General features: G+C 43.4%; 2 protein-coding genes across 3 annotated transcripts in view; one reads left to right on the top strand and one right to left on the bottom strand.

Annotated features, from left to right (window-relative positions):
• The first annotated feature begins 2,474 nt into the window (after nt 1-2,474).
• Nucleotides 2,475-13,216, top strand: part of FAF2 (Fas associated factor family member 2) — a 73,980-nt gene continuing 63,238 nt past the window's right edge. For both annotated transcript variants that reach the window (XM_025292975.2, XM_006075551.3), the window contains exon 1: nt 2,475-2,622. In XM_025292975.2, the coding sequence (XP_025148760.1) occupies nt 2,560-2,622 (63 nt within the window). In that variant the 5' untranslated portion in view covers nt 2,475-2,559. The remainder of the gene's footprint in view (nt 2,623-13,216) is intronic.
• LOC112586929 (peptidyl-prolyl cis-trans isomerase A) lies at nt 10,323-10,895 on the bottom strand. Its single transcript, XM_044947786.1, has one exon. It carries the CDS (start codon nt 10,840-10,842, stop codon nt 10,348-10,350), a length of 495 nt encoding a protein of 164 aa, XP_044803721.1. The 5' UTR covers nt 10,843-10,895; the 3' UTR covers nt 10,323-10,347.

The following is a 13,216-nucleotide window of genomic DNA, read 5'->3' as shown; positions in this document are numbered from 1 at the left end:
GGTGATAATATACAGCCTTGAAGTACTCCTTTTCCTATTTGGAACCAGTCTGTTGTTTCATGTCTAGTTCTAACTGTTGCTTCCTGACCTGCATACAGGTTTCTCAAGAGGTAGGTCAGGTGGTCTGGTATTCCCATCTCTTTCAGAATTTTCCAGAGTTTATTGTGATCCACACAGGCTGCTATTTGCTTCCAATTTTACTTTAAAGGTCTAAGAAAAATTCCAGGACATTGTCATAAAGTTTGTGCAGACTGTTGGTTTTAAAAAAAGTCACAGCTTAAATGTTGAGAGTTACGCTTTATCCGGCAGAAATTTTCAGGGCTTAAGCCCAGGAGGCAGCATCTCAAGTAACCCTGAGAGAACTGCTCCGAGGAGTGTGGGGAGGAGTCAGGTCATATGGAGGTTTGCAACAAAGGGCAGGAAGTCTGAACATCAAAGGTATTTTTGTGAATTAAAGAAAACCAGATATCTTGAGTTAAGGAATTTGGTGATTTTCTATACATGAGAAAGTGAGAGTCTGGGTTTATGGAAATCATTTCTTTTGTATGCATCTCAGCTATCTAGGGCCAGTATCCTGCCTTTTTCCCTCAGTGCTAACCTTAGCAAGTGGCTGCTGGATCACAGGTTGTTCTTCTTGGTTGCCCTGAAGGCCTAGAATCACTGATGACTATGGCATCCTTGTTTATTGATATGGCAGAAAATACTCCATTTCTCAAGACCTATTATAAGACCGGATTCAGGCCTGAAAGAAATAGCCCAAACCTAAATCCTTCCATCCCTTAATGTACTCTTCACAGAACTTTAGTTTTCAAAAGCCCTTCGGGTTCTGTCTCAGCAATTTAAATGCTGTGAAATTGGTGGGGTCAGATAGCACAGATAGGGGACAATGGGGCCCAGAAGGCTGAGTGCCTTGCTAGGAGTTAGACAGACACTTGATGGAAAAGCAGGCACCAGACCCTGACCCCTCTGCCTCCCAAAGCCTTCTGGAGATTGGACAGAAAAACAGGTGGCCGGAGAAAAGAAATGGAAATGAAAATAGATCTGAGGAGAGGTGGAGGGGAAAGGAAAGTGCATAAGAAGGCAGACATTGAGAGGTGGAGATAAGGTAGTAGAAAGGGTGAGGGGCTGCTTCCAAGGAGAGTGAGATAAGGCAGCATATCTGGGGCTTCCGGTGAACCTCATTCCCTCAGTGGCAAAACTAGACCAGAGAGGAGGAAGTTTGTTCAAGGATGTCCAGTACTTTTCCACGTGGACACTGGAACCTGAATCCAAGTCCTCTGATCCCACTCATGGGATCTTCCTTCGGTTGATCACAAAGAAGATGGGCCAGAGGGCAGAAACCCGAGAAGGCCTGAGGCAGGCAGGGGCAGAGTCCCAAGAGGAGTGGACAGAGAGCTCTGCCTAAGTCTGGCAGAGCCCAGGTGGCCGAGTCCCAACAATTTTCATGAGCCCCTAATCTTCCAGCTTCTGGTTCGAAGGCGGTGAGGGGAAATGCCTCGCACCCCTGGCCCAGTATTCAGGGACTTTCAGAGTGAGAGATGGTCAAGGGCTTTTGGAAACATCATGGCAGGAATCAAACATCAAATGACTGTTATTTCTGAATGGCCACAATTTCTTAAGAAACATTCTGAAACACTAGAGATGAAAATGCTTAAAGAGCAGGCAAAATCTGTCGAGTGGCATTCAGGAGTTACCGAAGCATTCGGAACCTCTTGGCTCTGAGGTCTATTCAAGGGTCATAAGTCTGGAAGATCCTGACTTCAGTTCAGTTCAGTCACTCAGTCATGTCTGACTCTTTGCAACCCCATTGACTGCTGCATGCCAGGCCTCCCTGTCCATCACCAACTCTCAAGAGTTTACTCAAACACATGTCCATCGAGTCGGTGATGCCATCCAACCATCTCATCCTCTGTCTTCCCCTTCTCCTCCTGCCTTTAAGCTTTCCCAGCATCCGGGTCTTTTCAAATGAGTCAGTTATTTGCATCAGGTGGCCAAAGTATTGGAGTTTCAGCTTCAGCATCAGTCCTTCCAGTGAATATTCAGGACTGATTTCCTTTAGGATGGACTGGTTGGAGCTCCTTGCAGTCCAAGGGACTCTCAAGAGTCTTCTCCAACACCACAGTTAAAAGGCACCAATTCTTCGGCGCTCAACTTTCTTTACTCTCACGACTCTCCTATCCCTACACGACTACTGGAAAAACCATAGCTTTGACTAGACGGACATTTGGCAAAGTAATGTCTCTGCTTTTTAATATGTTGTCTAGGTTGGTCATAACTTTTCTTTCAAGGATCTATCCTGCCATCGCCTAACTCCAAAAGGCGACTTGTCCACACAGTTCCTGGACTATTTTCGGAAGTGTTCGGGGTCGGCACGGGAGAAGGCGCCCTCTGGCGGGTGAAATTATCACCATTTCCATCCCTCCCCAGCCCCTGGGTTGGGCCGGCAGGCGCAGACGCAGTTGCGCGCCGGCGGCCGTTCAGACCGGATGTGGGTGCTGCTGAGGTCACTTCCGGCGGGTGACGGTGCGGACGGGTCAGAAGCGTAGAGGCGGCGGCAAAATGGCGGCGCCTGAGGAGCGGGATCTAACCCAGGAGCAGACAGAGAAGCTGCTGCAGTTTCAGGTAGCAGCGAGCACTCGGTGCAGCGAATGTTGCCGCGGGCTAGGGAGTGGGTCCCTAGAGGAGCCCAGAACCCTGCTCAGATTGGGCCCGAGATTCTTCTCAGACCAGCAGACGGCCCCCTCCCCCCCAGCCGCCAACTGCCCTGCTAGGTGCCCCCGGCCTCCGAACCTCTGTTTGTCCCTGGCCTTCCAGGAATGGCTGCGGCCAGACCTGCTCTCGCTCTGTCTCATCAGAGGGTCAGCTCTCCAGGTTCCCCTTTAGCAGTGCCCGTCCTTAGCCATCCTTTCCAACCAGGTTACCGGTTGGACCCTCTCCGCCCACGACTCTGGATCCGCTGAGATGCTTAATCCCCGCCGTGGAGTTGGCCTCGTTTCGTGTCTCTGTTAGAGCTTTTCCCCAACTTCCCCATGCCATTTTTACAAACATTGAGGGCTTTTTAGGTGCCAGGTCCTGTGTTGGGCGCTTTGGTAGGGCGGGGGCAGAAATGGCCCCCACCCTAAAGGTGTGGGAGGACACCTCGTATTGAAACAATGCAGCGTTGTAAATGTCATCTGTGCCTTCTGAAGGGGGTTATTTCCTGGAGCTGATTCCTGGACTCAGGCGCTTGACTCTGAGGAGGATGGACGGTACACTTGCTGCAGTCTGCCTCGTTTTAGTGGATGTGTAGGTTAAACACTTTTGGCACTAAACACCTTATCCCTGAGCTGGAGAATCCGGTTGGAGGACTTAGGTTACCTTGGCTCTGTGTTACCCTAATGGGTACCAGTTTATTTCTGCGGTACATATCTTGAGTGTTTACCCCCTGAGGACGTTGTGGAGATCACAGTGAGTTTATGGATGTTTAAAGGGCTGCATAAACAGTAAACTTCTCTCAAACAGTATTGCAACTGTTAATCCTTATTTAACTTAGGGTAGAATTAAAGTTAGTGGTGCACCTATTTCCTAATATAAACTGTGCTAAGTATTCATTAATTCCGCTATTATTTACCAAGAACTGTAGTGCTCAGGCCATAACACCAAATGGTTAGAACACCATTTATTCAGTGTGGTGGTCTAAGTACTTTGCTGAAACACTTAGCACACTAATGCATTTTATACAAGGGTTTAATTGTTTAATACAACAATTGTATTTAATACAGTGGCCCTATGAGATTCATATAGTTACAATCTCTGTTTTAAAGATGAGGGATATGAGACTTAAGAAGTAACATGCCTGGTTTACACAACTAGTAGGTTATGGTGTCAGATTTAAAGCCAGGTCCCTTGCATTTCAGCATTTCCTGAGTTCTTGAGGTGATGCTGTGCAACACGTGGGATTAGCAGTGTACAGCTGAAAGTGGAATGCCAGTGCTCTAATACTGTTTTTTTTTTTCCTTTTAGTAAGTTCTAGCTTTTCTGTGGTTTCCTTGATTTCACTGCAGTTAATTTTGAAGTGTTCTCTCTTAAATCAAGCAGTGGGTTGGAAGCGTATAGATTGGAAAATACTGTCATAGGAGTAGTTGACATTTGATTGGAGTTCTGAGTAGAGAAATTGATGATACAGCAGATTAGAATTAGAATGAATAAAGAGCGGACAACTAGCTTCCACTTCCTGGTAGACCACTAATTTCAGAGTTTTGTTTAACTTTGGCAGATCATTTTATTCCTTACAACTCTTGAGAGATAAGCCCCTGTATGGTTTTAAAGTGTAATGAGGTGATGTGAACCGTAAGTCATGAAGTACTAAGTCTGGTCCTGGAAGAACATGACTATGTGGTAGCTTTTCTGAGATAAAGTGCATGGGAACCTCTGTTTTTGTCTTCACTGGGTATTTCTATCAATAAGAGAGGTGAGGAGCAGGTTAGAATAGTATTAAGATTGCTTTATTTAATAAGGCAAGTACATTTTACATTTGTGTGTTCTCTAAGCAATTGCTTGGATCAGGTTCACCATCCAGATTACCATTAACACTCCGAAATTTACTAGGTGTCAAGCATTATACCAGGTTTTGATGTACATTAACTCTTTTAAACCTTTTCATAACACTGTAAGGTGTTAACCCCAATTCAGTGTATTAACGAAGAAACAGGTTCTGTGAGGCCAGGTAACTTGCTGAAGTAGTAAGTGACAGAGATTTAGAAATCCATACCCTTAGCCATCTTGACTATAAGCTAATGGAGAAGCCAGATAAATACATAAATAATGGATATTTTTTAGTATATTAGTGCTCATAAGTATAATAAACATAGTGGTATAAACCAAGGAAATTTAGGGAATAATAGTATTGATGAAGGTGGGAGGGGTAAAGAAGTTGGCTTTGTAGTTACCATTAAGTTTCTACTGTGCCTCAGGCATGGTGCTAGACAGTTGATAACCATTATGCTTAATTCTGACAATAGCCTTGTAAAGGTGCCACAGGTGGTATGCCTCCTAGGTAAGGAAATGGATCTATTGAAGTATTTTCTCCAGATAATTAAGCTATTAAGCAGTGGGGATGGAATTAGAATTAGAAATCTAGTGGGTCTAGATCTGAACTTAAAGGCTGGACTCCTTCCACTGTTCTTTGCAACTTTGAAGGAGGAATGAAATAACTGGAGGTGGGCAGGAATATGTTCAGAGCTGAGAGATGACTGTGAAATAATGTGGAATGTGTTTGTTGTGATGGATTTCAAGAATTGGAAGTTGAAAATAAGACTGGAAAGGTAAATTAGAGCCAGATTTTGGAGGCCTTGCAGAGCAGTGTTCAATGGTTTAAAGTTTAATCTGTAGGTATGAGGAGCCACCAAAGGTTTTTTCTAACTCTCGAGTGAAATAACACTGGGTTTCAAGTTCGCTTCACTAAAAGTATGGAGTGTGTGCTTGGACTCGCCACAGGGATCAGAGCAGATGACACTGCTAGGAGTCAGTTTTTAATATGTTGCTTCATTTTATATATTGAAATTAGCAAAAAGTAAAATATTTTGGAAATCTCAGGTTTCTTTTGTTTTACAGTTTTTGTGACACATGATTTGATTGGAACTCCTTAGGGTATATTTAGCAGGTTCTGAGTCCGTCTTATGTCTTTTAAGATTTTTCTAGTTATTTTCTCCTCTTTATTTTGGATCTAGTTGAATATGAGTAAATGATGCCATATTTGTTTTAGGTGCTTCAAATGGGAAATAATGGGTTTTTAGAGGAGCTAATGCAAATACGGGGAAGGTCATTTGTATTGAAGTCCATTTTTCCAAGTTTCCAAGTGTAGCAGACTTCTGTGGTGTACTGCCTCTAGGTTTTGTTTGAACACCTGGAGAAGAATGACATGGGCAAAGAGAAGGGACTGAAGGAGCTATGCGTGGCCAGTAGAGGAAGAGTTCTTTTCTTCTTGTACAGGAGTATGAAATTTGAGGTTTGAAGGTGTATTTATTTTTATGTTGTTTGAACACTTATTGGGCTCCCCTGGTGGCTCAGATGGTAAAGAATCTGTCTGCAATGCAGGAGACCCAGGTTCAATCCCTGAGTTGGAAAGATCCCCTGGTGAAGGAAATGGCAACCCACTCCATTATCCTTCCCTGGAAAATACCATGGACAGAGCAGCCTGGCAGGCTGCAGTCCGTAGGGTCAGAGTCAGACACGGCAGACTTGAGTGACTAACACACACACACAAACAGTTATCGAACATTTACTTATCCAAAGTGCTCTAGATGCATTGTATCATTAAGTCCTCCCAATAAGCATGGTGTAGGTTCTGGTGTTGGTGAGTAAACTAGGATGAGGATATAGTTTACCTAAGGTTAGTGACAGTGGCACCCCACTCCAGTGCTCTTGCCTGGAAAATCGCATGGACGGAGGAGCCTGGTAGGCTGCAGTCCATGGGGCCGCTAAGAGTCGGACACGACTGAGCGACTTCACTTTCACTTTTCACTTTCATGCACTGGAGAAGGAAATGGCAACCCACTCCAGTGTTCTTACCTGGAGAATCCCAGGGATGGGGCACCCTGGTGGGCTGCCGTCTATGGGGTCACACAGAGTCAGACAGGACTGAGGTGACTTAGCAGCAGCAGCAGCAAGGTTAGTGATGAGCTTAGAATCCAGAAGTCTGGTTCTCTTTCCTGTTACCTGACACTGCCTCTCTGGCTTTAGGTTTTGATTTTGTTTTCAACTACAGGTGAGTGAGTAGGGCCAGTGGAAATAGTATGGGACACTTTTAAGACAGAGAACACAATAAAGAAAGTCCAAGAGTGTGATTCTAATCCTGGAAATCATCGCTAATGTGAATTCTCTTCATCTCCTCTACATGAAGATGGACTTTTTAAGGAGAAGGGAAGAAGAATCCCCCAAAGTGGGAATGAACAAGGAGCACCATTCTCTCACTTCCATACCCACAGGTAGGAGAGAGAAAACGAGAGAGAGGGCTTCAGTTCAGTTCAGTTCAGTTGCTCAGTCGTATCTGACTCTTTGCGACCCCATGAATCACAGCACACCAGGCCTCCCTGTCCATCACCAACTCCCGGAGTTCACTCAGACTCACGTCCATCGAGTCAGTGATGCCATCCAGCCATCTCATCCTCTGTCATCCCCTTCTCCTGCCCTCAATCCCTCCCAGCCTCAAAGTCTTTTCCAGTGAGTCAGCTCTTCGCATGAGGTGGCCAGAGTACTGGAGTTTCAGCTTTAGCATCATTCCTTCCAAAGAAATCCCAGGGCTGATCTCCTTCAGAATGGACTGGTTGGATCTCCTTGCAGTCCAAGGGACTCTCAAGAGTCTTCTCCAACACCACAGTTCAAAAGCATCAGTTCTTCGGCACTCAGCCTTCTTCACAGTCCAACTCTCACATCCATACATGACCACAGGAAAAACCATAGCCTTGACTAGACGGACCTTTGTTGGCAAAGTAATGTTTCTGCTTTTGAATATGCTATCCAGGTTGGTCATAGCTTTCCTTCCAAGGAGTAAGCATCTTTTAATTTCATGGCTGCAGTCACCATCTGCACTGATTTTGGAGCCCCAAAAAATAAAGTCTGACGCTGTTTCCCCATCTATTTCCCATGAAGTGATGGGACCGGATGCCATGATCTTAGTTTTCTGAATGTTGAGCTTTAAGCCAACTTTTCCACTTTCACTTTCATCAAGAGGCTTTTTAGTTCCTCTTCACTTTCTGCCATAAGGGTGGTATCATCTGCATATCTGAGGTTATTGATATTTCTCCCGGCAATCTTGATTCCAGCTTGTGTTTCTTCCAGTCCGGCATTTCTCATGATGTACTCTGCATAGAAGTTAAATAAGCAGGGTGATAATATACTACCTTGACATACTCCTTTTCCTATTTGGAACCAGTCTGTTGTTCCATGTCCAGTTCTAACTGTTGCTTCCTGACCTGCATACAGATTTCTCAAGAGGCAGGTCAGGTGGTCTGGTATTCCCATCTCTCAGAATTTTCCAAAGTTTGTTGTGATCCACACAGTCAAAGGCTTTGGCATAGTCAGTAAATCAGAAATAGATGTTTTTCTGAAACTCTCTTGCTTTTTCCATGAGGGAGTATTTTTAGGGAAAAGCCAAGCTTCAGTTAGAACATGAAAGTGAAGGAAGTGCTCAGGGAATTTAAGGATGGATGGGCTTCCCTGGTGGGTCAGGTTAAAGCGTCTGCCTGCAATGTGGGAGACCTGGGTTCAATCCCTGGGTCGGGAAGATCCCCTGGAGAAGGCAGTGGCACCCCACTCCAGTATTCTTGCCTGGAAAATCCCATGGATGGAGGAGCCTGGTAAGCTGCAGTCCATGGGTCGCAGAGTTGGACACGACTGAGCGACTTCACTTTCACTTTCACTTTCCAGGGGATATAGCTGATATAGCAGGGCTTTTAATTCTAAACAGAATCCTAAAAATGTGCTAGACTACTTTCCAGGAAGTTTTGGCAGCCCACAGTCTCACTGAGAGGATATGAGACGACCTGCTTCTACACATCCTTGCCAGCATTGGATGGTATCTTTTCAGTTTTTGTCAATCTGATTAAATTTTCAGAGTCCTTACCTCAATTTGCATTTCTAGTGATAGTGGTAGTTATAATTCTTTTATTTTTTTAATTTTATTTTATTTTTAAACCTCAAACACTGTATTAGTTTTGCCAAACATCAAAACGAATCCGCCACAGGTATACATATGATTTTTGTTTTGCAGTCACTTGAGTTTGAACAGCTAATGCAAACACTTGTTTTAAGCTATTTCAAATGGAAAAGAGTAGGAACATAAGAGTGACAGATTGGCTTATCAGCCTCTGTTTTAAAAAAATAGAGATAATGCATGTGTCCCTCCTTATGTGGAAGTTATGTTTTCTGGTTGCCAAATAAAATGTGCCGATTTTCAATTTCATTGTTCTATAAACTGATTGTGGATGAGATTGAAGTTCTTTTGGCTATTTATGGTTAGTTATTATATAAATTCCTTGTTTATCCTTTGTTCACTTTCTTTTGGATTATTTGACATTTTCTTAGCAGTTTGTACAAGTTCTCTATGCTGGACGTGTATAGCAAATATTTTCGTTCATGACATCATTTATCTTTGCTTGTTATCTCTTCCCTTCAGTTCAGTTCACTTAGTTGTGTCCAACTCTTTGTGACCCCATGAATCGCAGCACGCCAGGCCTCCCTGTCCATCACCAACTCCCAGAGTTCACTCAGACTCACGTCCATCGAGTCAGTGATGCCATCCAGCCATCTCCTCCTCTGTCGTCCCCTTCTCCTCCTGCCCCCAATCCCTCCCAGCATCAGAGTCTTTTCCAATGAGTCAAGTCTTCGCATGAGGTGGCCAGAGTACTGGAGTTTCAGCTTTAGTGTCATTATCTCTTCCCTTAGACTTGTTTAAAATTGTCATCTGATTGCCTTTTTGTTCTTTCTGGCCTTTTGATTGTCTATTTTGTGTAAGAATGCCTTCCACTTAATGAGGTTATACAAATGTTCTCTATTGTTTTAAAAAATATTTTACAAATTTATTTTTAAAATCAGGTCTTTAATCCATATGGAATTAATTTCTGTATATATGAGATGAGAAACCAACTTCACATTTTTCCAGTAAAGACTGTAGGTTAGCTAAATAGTCAGTTCCTCCCCCAACTGATTTGAGTAGTCCTCTTTATCATACTTCTCGATAACCTATTTGCTAGTAGCATTGCTGAATTAATAATACCAGCTTTATATCAAATTTTAATATCTGAGAGGACAGGACTCTTTCCCTATTCTTTTTTTAAATTATTGGTAATTCTTACAAGTTCTTTCATGTACACTTAAAAATCATTTTGTGCAGCCATGGAATTACAGAAATTGCTTAAAATAATATATTAATTTGGGACTGGTTGAAGTTCAGGAACATGTACATTTCTTTATTCAGATGTCACATGTCCCTTAAAATATTTTTGGTAACTTTCTTTTAGATTTTTGTACGTTCCTCATTAAACTTATTCCTAGGTATTTTGTAGTTTTGGTCACCCTGTGAATGGGATACCTGTTTATTTCTAAGTGGTTACTAATAGAAACACTGTGGCATTTTGCATATTTATCTAGTTTTTTTTTTTTTTAATTGTTTAGTTTTTATTTCATAATCATAAATTTAACTTTGCAATCCAGCTAAACTTGGAGGGGGATAAGGAAAATATGGAACCCAAAGAACTGTAGCAAGAGCACAAAGATTATAGGATATTTCAAGCAGATGGGGTGAAGGGGTGCTCTCCTGGGCTACAGAAGGAATGGTCTGGTGCTTAAGTAAAACACAAGTCAAATTTATTAGATTTGTCCACAGTCAGCAATGGTGATCTTCTTGCTGGTCTTGCCATTCCTGGACCCAAAGCGCTCCATGGCTTCCACAATATTCATGCCCTCTTTCACCTTGCCAAAGACCACATGCTTGCCATCCAACCACTCAGCCTTGGCAGTGCAGATGAAAAACTGGGAACCATTTGTGTTGGGGCCAGCATTTGCCATGGACAAGATGCCAGGACCTGTATGCTTCAGAATGAAATTCTCATCATCAAATTTCTCGCCATAGATGGACTTGCCACCAGTACCATTATGGCGTGTGAAGTCACCACCCTGGCACATAAATCCCGGAATTATTCTGTGAAAGCAGGAACCTTTATAACCAAATCCTTTCTCTCCAGTGCTCAGAGCACGAAAGTTTTCTGCTGTCTTTGGAACTTTGTCTGCAAACAGCTCAAAAGAGACGCGGCCCAAGGGCTCGCCGTCGACAGCGATGTCGAAGAACACGGTGGGGTTGACCATGGCTAGACAGCAAAGGAAACTCCGGGGTGGCGGCGTCTGCAAGGCCTAGTTTTTTTTTTAACTTTATTTTCTATCCAGTTTCTTATTATGCTTTCTGATCTTTACTAATTTTCTAACTGCTAATTTTCTAGTTTTATGTCTGGGGCTCTTTTAATAGCAGTTTTATTGAGATATAATTCACATATCATAAATTAACCCTTTTAAAATCGTAAATTAATCCTTTTAAAGTATGCAGTTCAGTGGTTTTAGTATATTTACAAAGCTGGGGAGTCATTACTGCTGTTTACTTCTAGAGCATTTCTGTCACCTCAGGAAGAAACCCATTAGCAGTCACTCCCCATTCTTTCCTTCTCACCCCTGGTAACCAGTAATCTATATTCTGTCTCTAAGGATTTTGCCAGTTCTGGGCATTTGGTATTAATGGAATCATATACTGCACAGCCTTTTGTGCCTCACTTCTTTCATTTAGCATAATGTTGTCAAAATTCATCCATATTGTATCCTGTATCAGTATTTTTTTTTATGGCCAGTAATATTTCATTGTGTGGATAAAACACATTTTGTTTATCCATTCTTCAATCCATGGCCATTTGTATTGTTTTCACGTTTCAGCTTATTAATGCTGCTACGAATTTGCATACCAGTTTTTATTGGGACATGTTTTCGTTTCAACTAGGAGTAGAATTGCTGGGTCACATGGTAACTTTAACTTTTTGAGAAATTGCCAAACTTTTTTCAAAGCAGTTATACCATTTTCCCTAGCAATAGTATGTGAAGGTTCCTGTTTCTCCACATCCTTACTAACATTTGTTAATCATTCATCTTTGAAACCTTCCTAAAAGTGTGAGATATTATCTCGTTGTTTTGATTTGCATTTCCCTAATGACCTAAATAATAATGGGCATTTTTTCTTATGTTCATTGGCCATTTAGGGCTTCCCTGGTGGCTCAGATGGTAAGGAATCTGCCTGCAATGCAGGAGACCCAGGTTCGACCCTTGGGTCAGGAAGATCCCTGGAGAAGGAAATAGCTACCCACTGCATTATTCTTGACTGGAGAATTCCATAGACAGAGGAGCCTGGCGGGCTGCAGTTCATGCGGTCGCAAAAGATTCGGACAGGACTTAGCAACTAAACAAAAAAGATACTGAATTCAGTTCCATGTGTTACGCAGTAAATCCTTGTTGCTTGTCTATTTTATGTATGGTAGTTTGTAGCTTTTAATCCCATTTTCTTACTAATTTATCTCTCATCTCTCCTCTTATTCCTTTCCCTTTTAGTAATCATGAGTCTGTTTCTGTTTCTGTATATAGATTCATTTGTATTATTTTTAGATGCCATAGATATGGGATATGATATTTATCTTGTTCTGTCTTCAGTTCAGTCACTCAGTCGTGTCTGCCTCTTTGTGACCCCATGGACTGCAGCACGCCAGGCCTCCCTGTCTATCACCATCTCCCAGAGTTTACTCAAATTCCTGTCCATTGAGTCGGTGATACCATCCAACCATCTCATCCTCTGTTGTCCCCTGCTCCTCCCACCTTAAATCTTTCTCAGCATCAGGGTCTTTTCAGATGAGTCACTTTTTTGCATCAGGTGGCCAAAGTATTGGAGTTTCAGCATCAGCATCAGCCCTTCCCATGAACAGTGAGTGATCAGTGATCAGTCCTTTCAATGATCAGTCCTTCCGGCCATGTGGAGATACCGCACGTCCAAGGTCAGAGAAACCCCAGTAAGACGGTAGGCGCTGGAGTGGCTGTGAAGAGATACCCCACACCCAAGGGCGAAGGAGAAGCCCCAGCAAGACGGTAGGAGGGGCGAATTCACATTTAGAATCAAACCCCATTCCCATCAGAAACTCCTAGAAGGCTCAGAAAATCTTGGTGCGCACCAGGTCCCAAGGACCCCACAGAGACTGAGACAGAACTGTGTTTGAGCATCTCTTGTGGAGGTATGGGTCAGCAGTGGACTACGGCAGGGACAGGGGCTCTGGGTGTGGGTATGGCATAAGTCCTCTTGGAGGAGGTCGCCATTAACCCCACCATAGACCTGCCAGAATGTACACAGGACTGGGAAATAGACTGTTGGAGGGTACAACAGAACCTTGTGCACCAGAACCCAGGAGAAAGGAGCAGTGATCCCACAAGCAGACTGTCTCGGACTTGCCTGTGGGTATCCGGGAGTCTCCGGCGGAGGCATGCGTTGATGGTGGTCTGCTGCAGGGTTGGGGGCACTGAGTGTAGCAGTACATGCATGGGATCTTTTGAGGGAGATCCCCATTATCTTCATTACCTCCACTATAGTTTCAGTTCACTTCAGTTGCTCAGTCGTGTCCGACTCTTTGCGACCCCATGAATTGCAGCACGCCAGGCCTCC

This window comes from Bubalus bubalis, chromosome 9 (assembly GCF_019923935.1).
Source record: "Bubalus bubalis isolate 160015118507 breed Murrah chromosome 9, NDDB_SH_1, whole genome shotgun sequence".
Lineage (NCBI taxonomy): Eukaryota > Metazoa > Chordata > Mammalia > Artiodactyla > Bovidae > Bubalus > Bubalus bubalis.
Note: the sequence above shows the minus strand (reverse complement) of the source record. Positions and strands in the feature narration are given on the sequence as shown.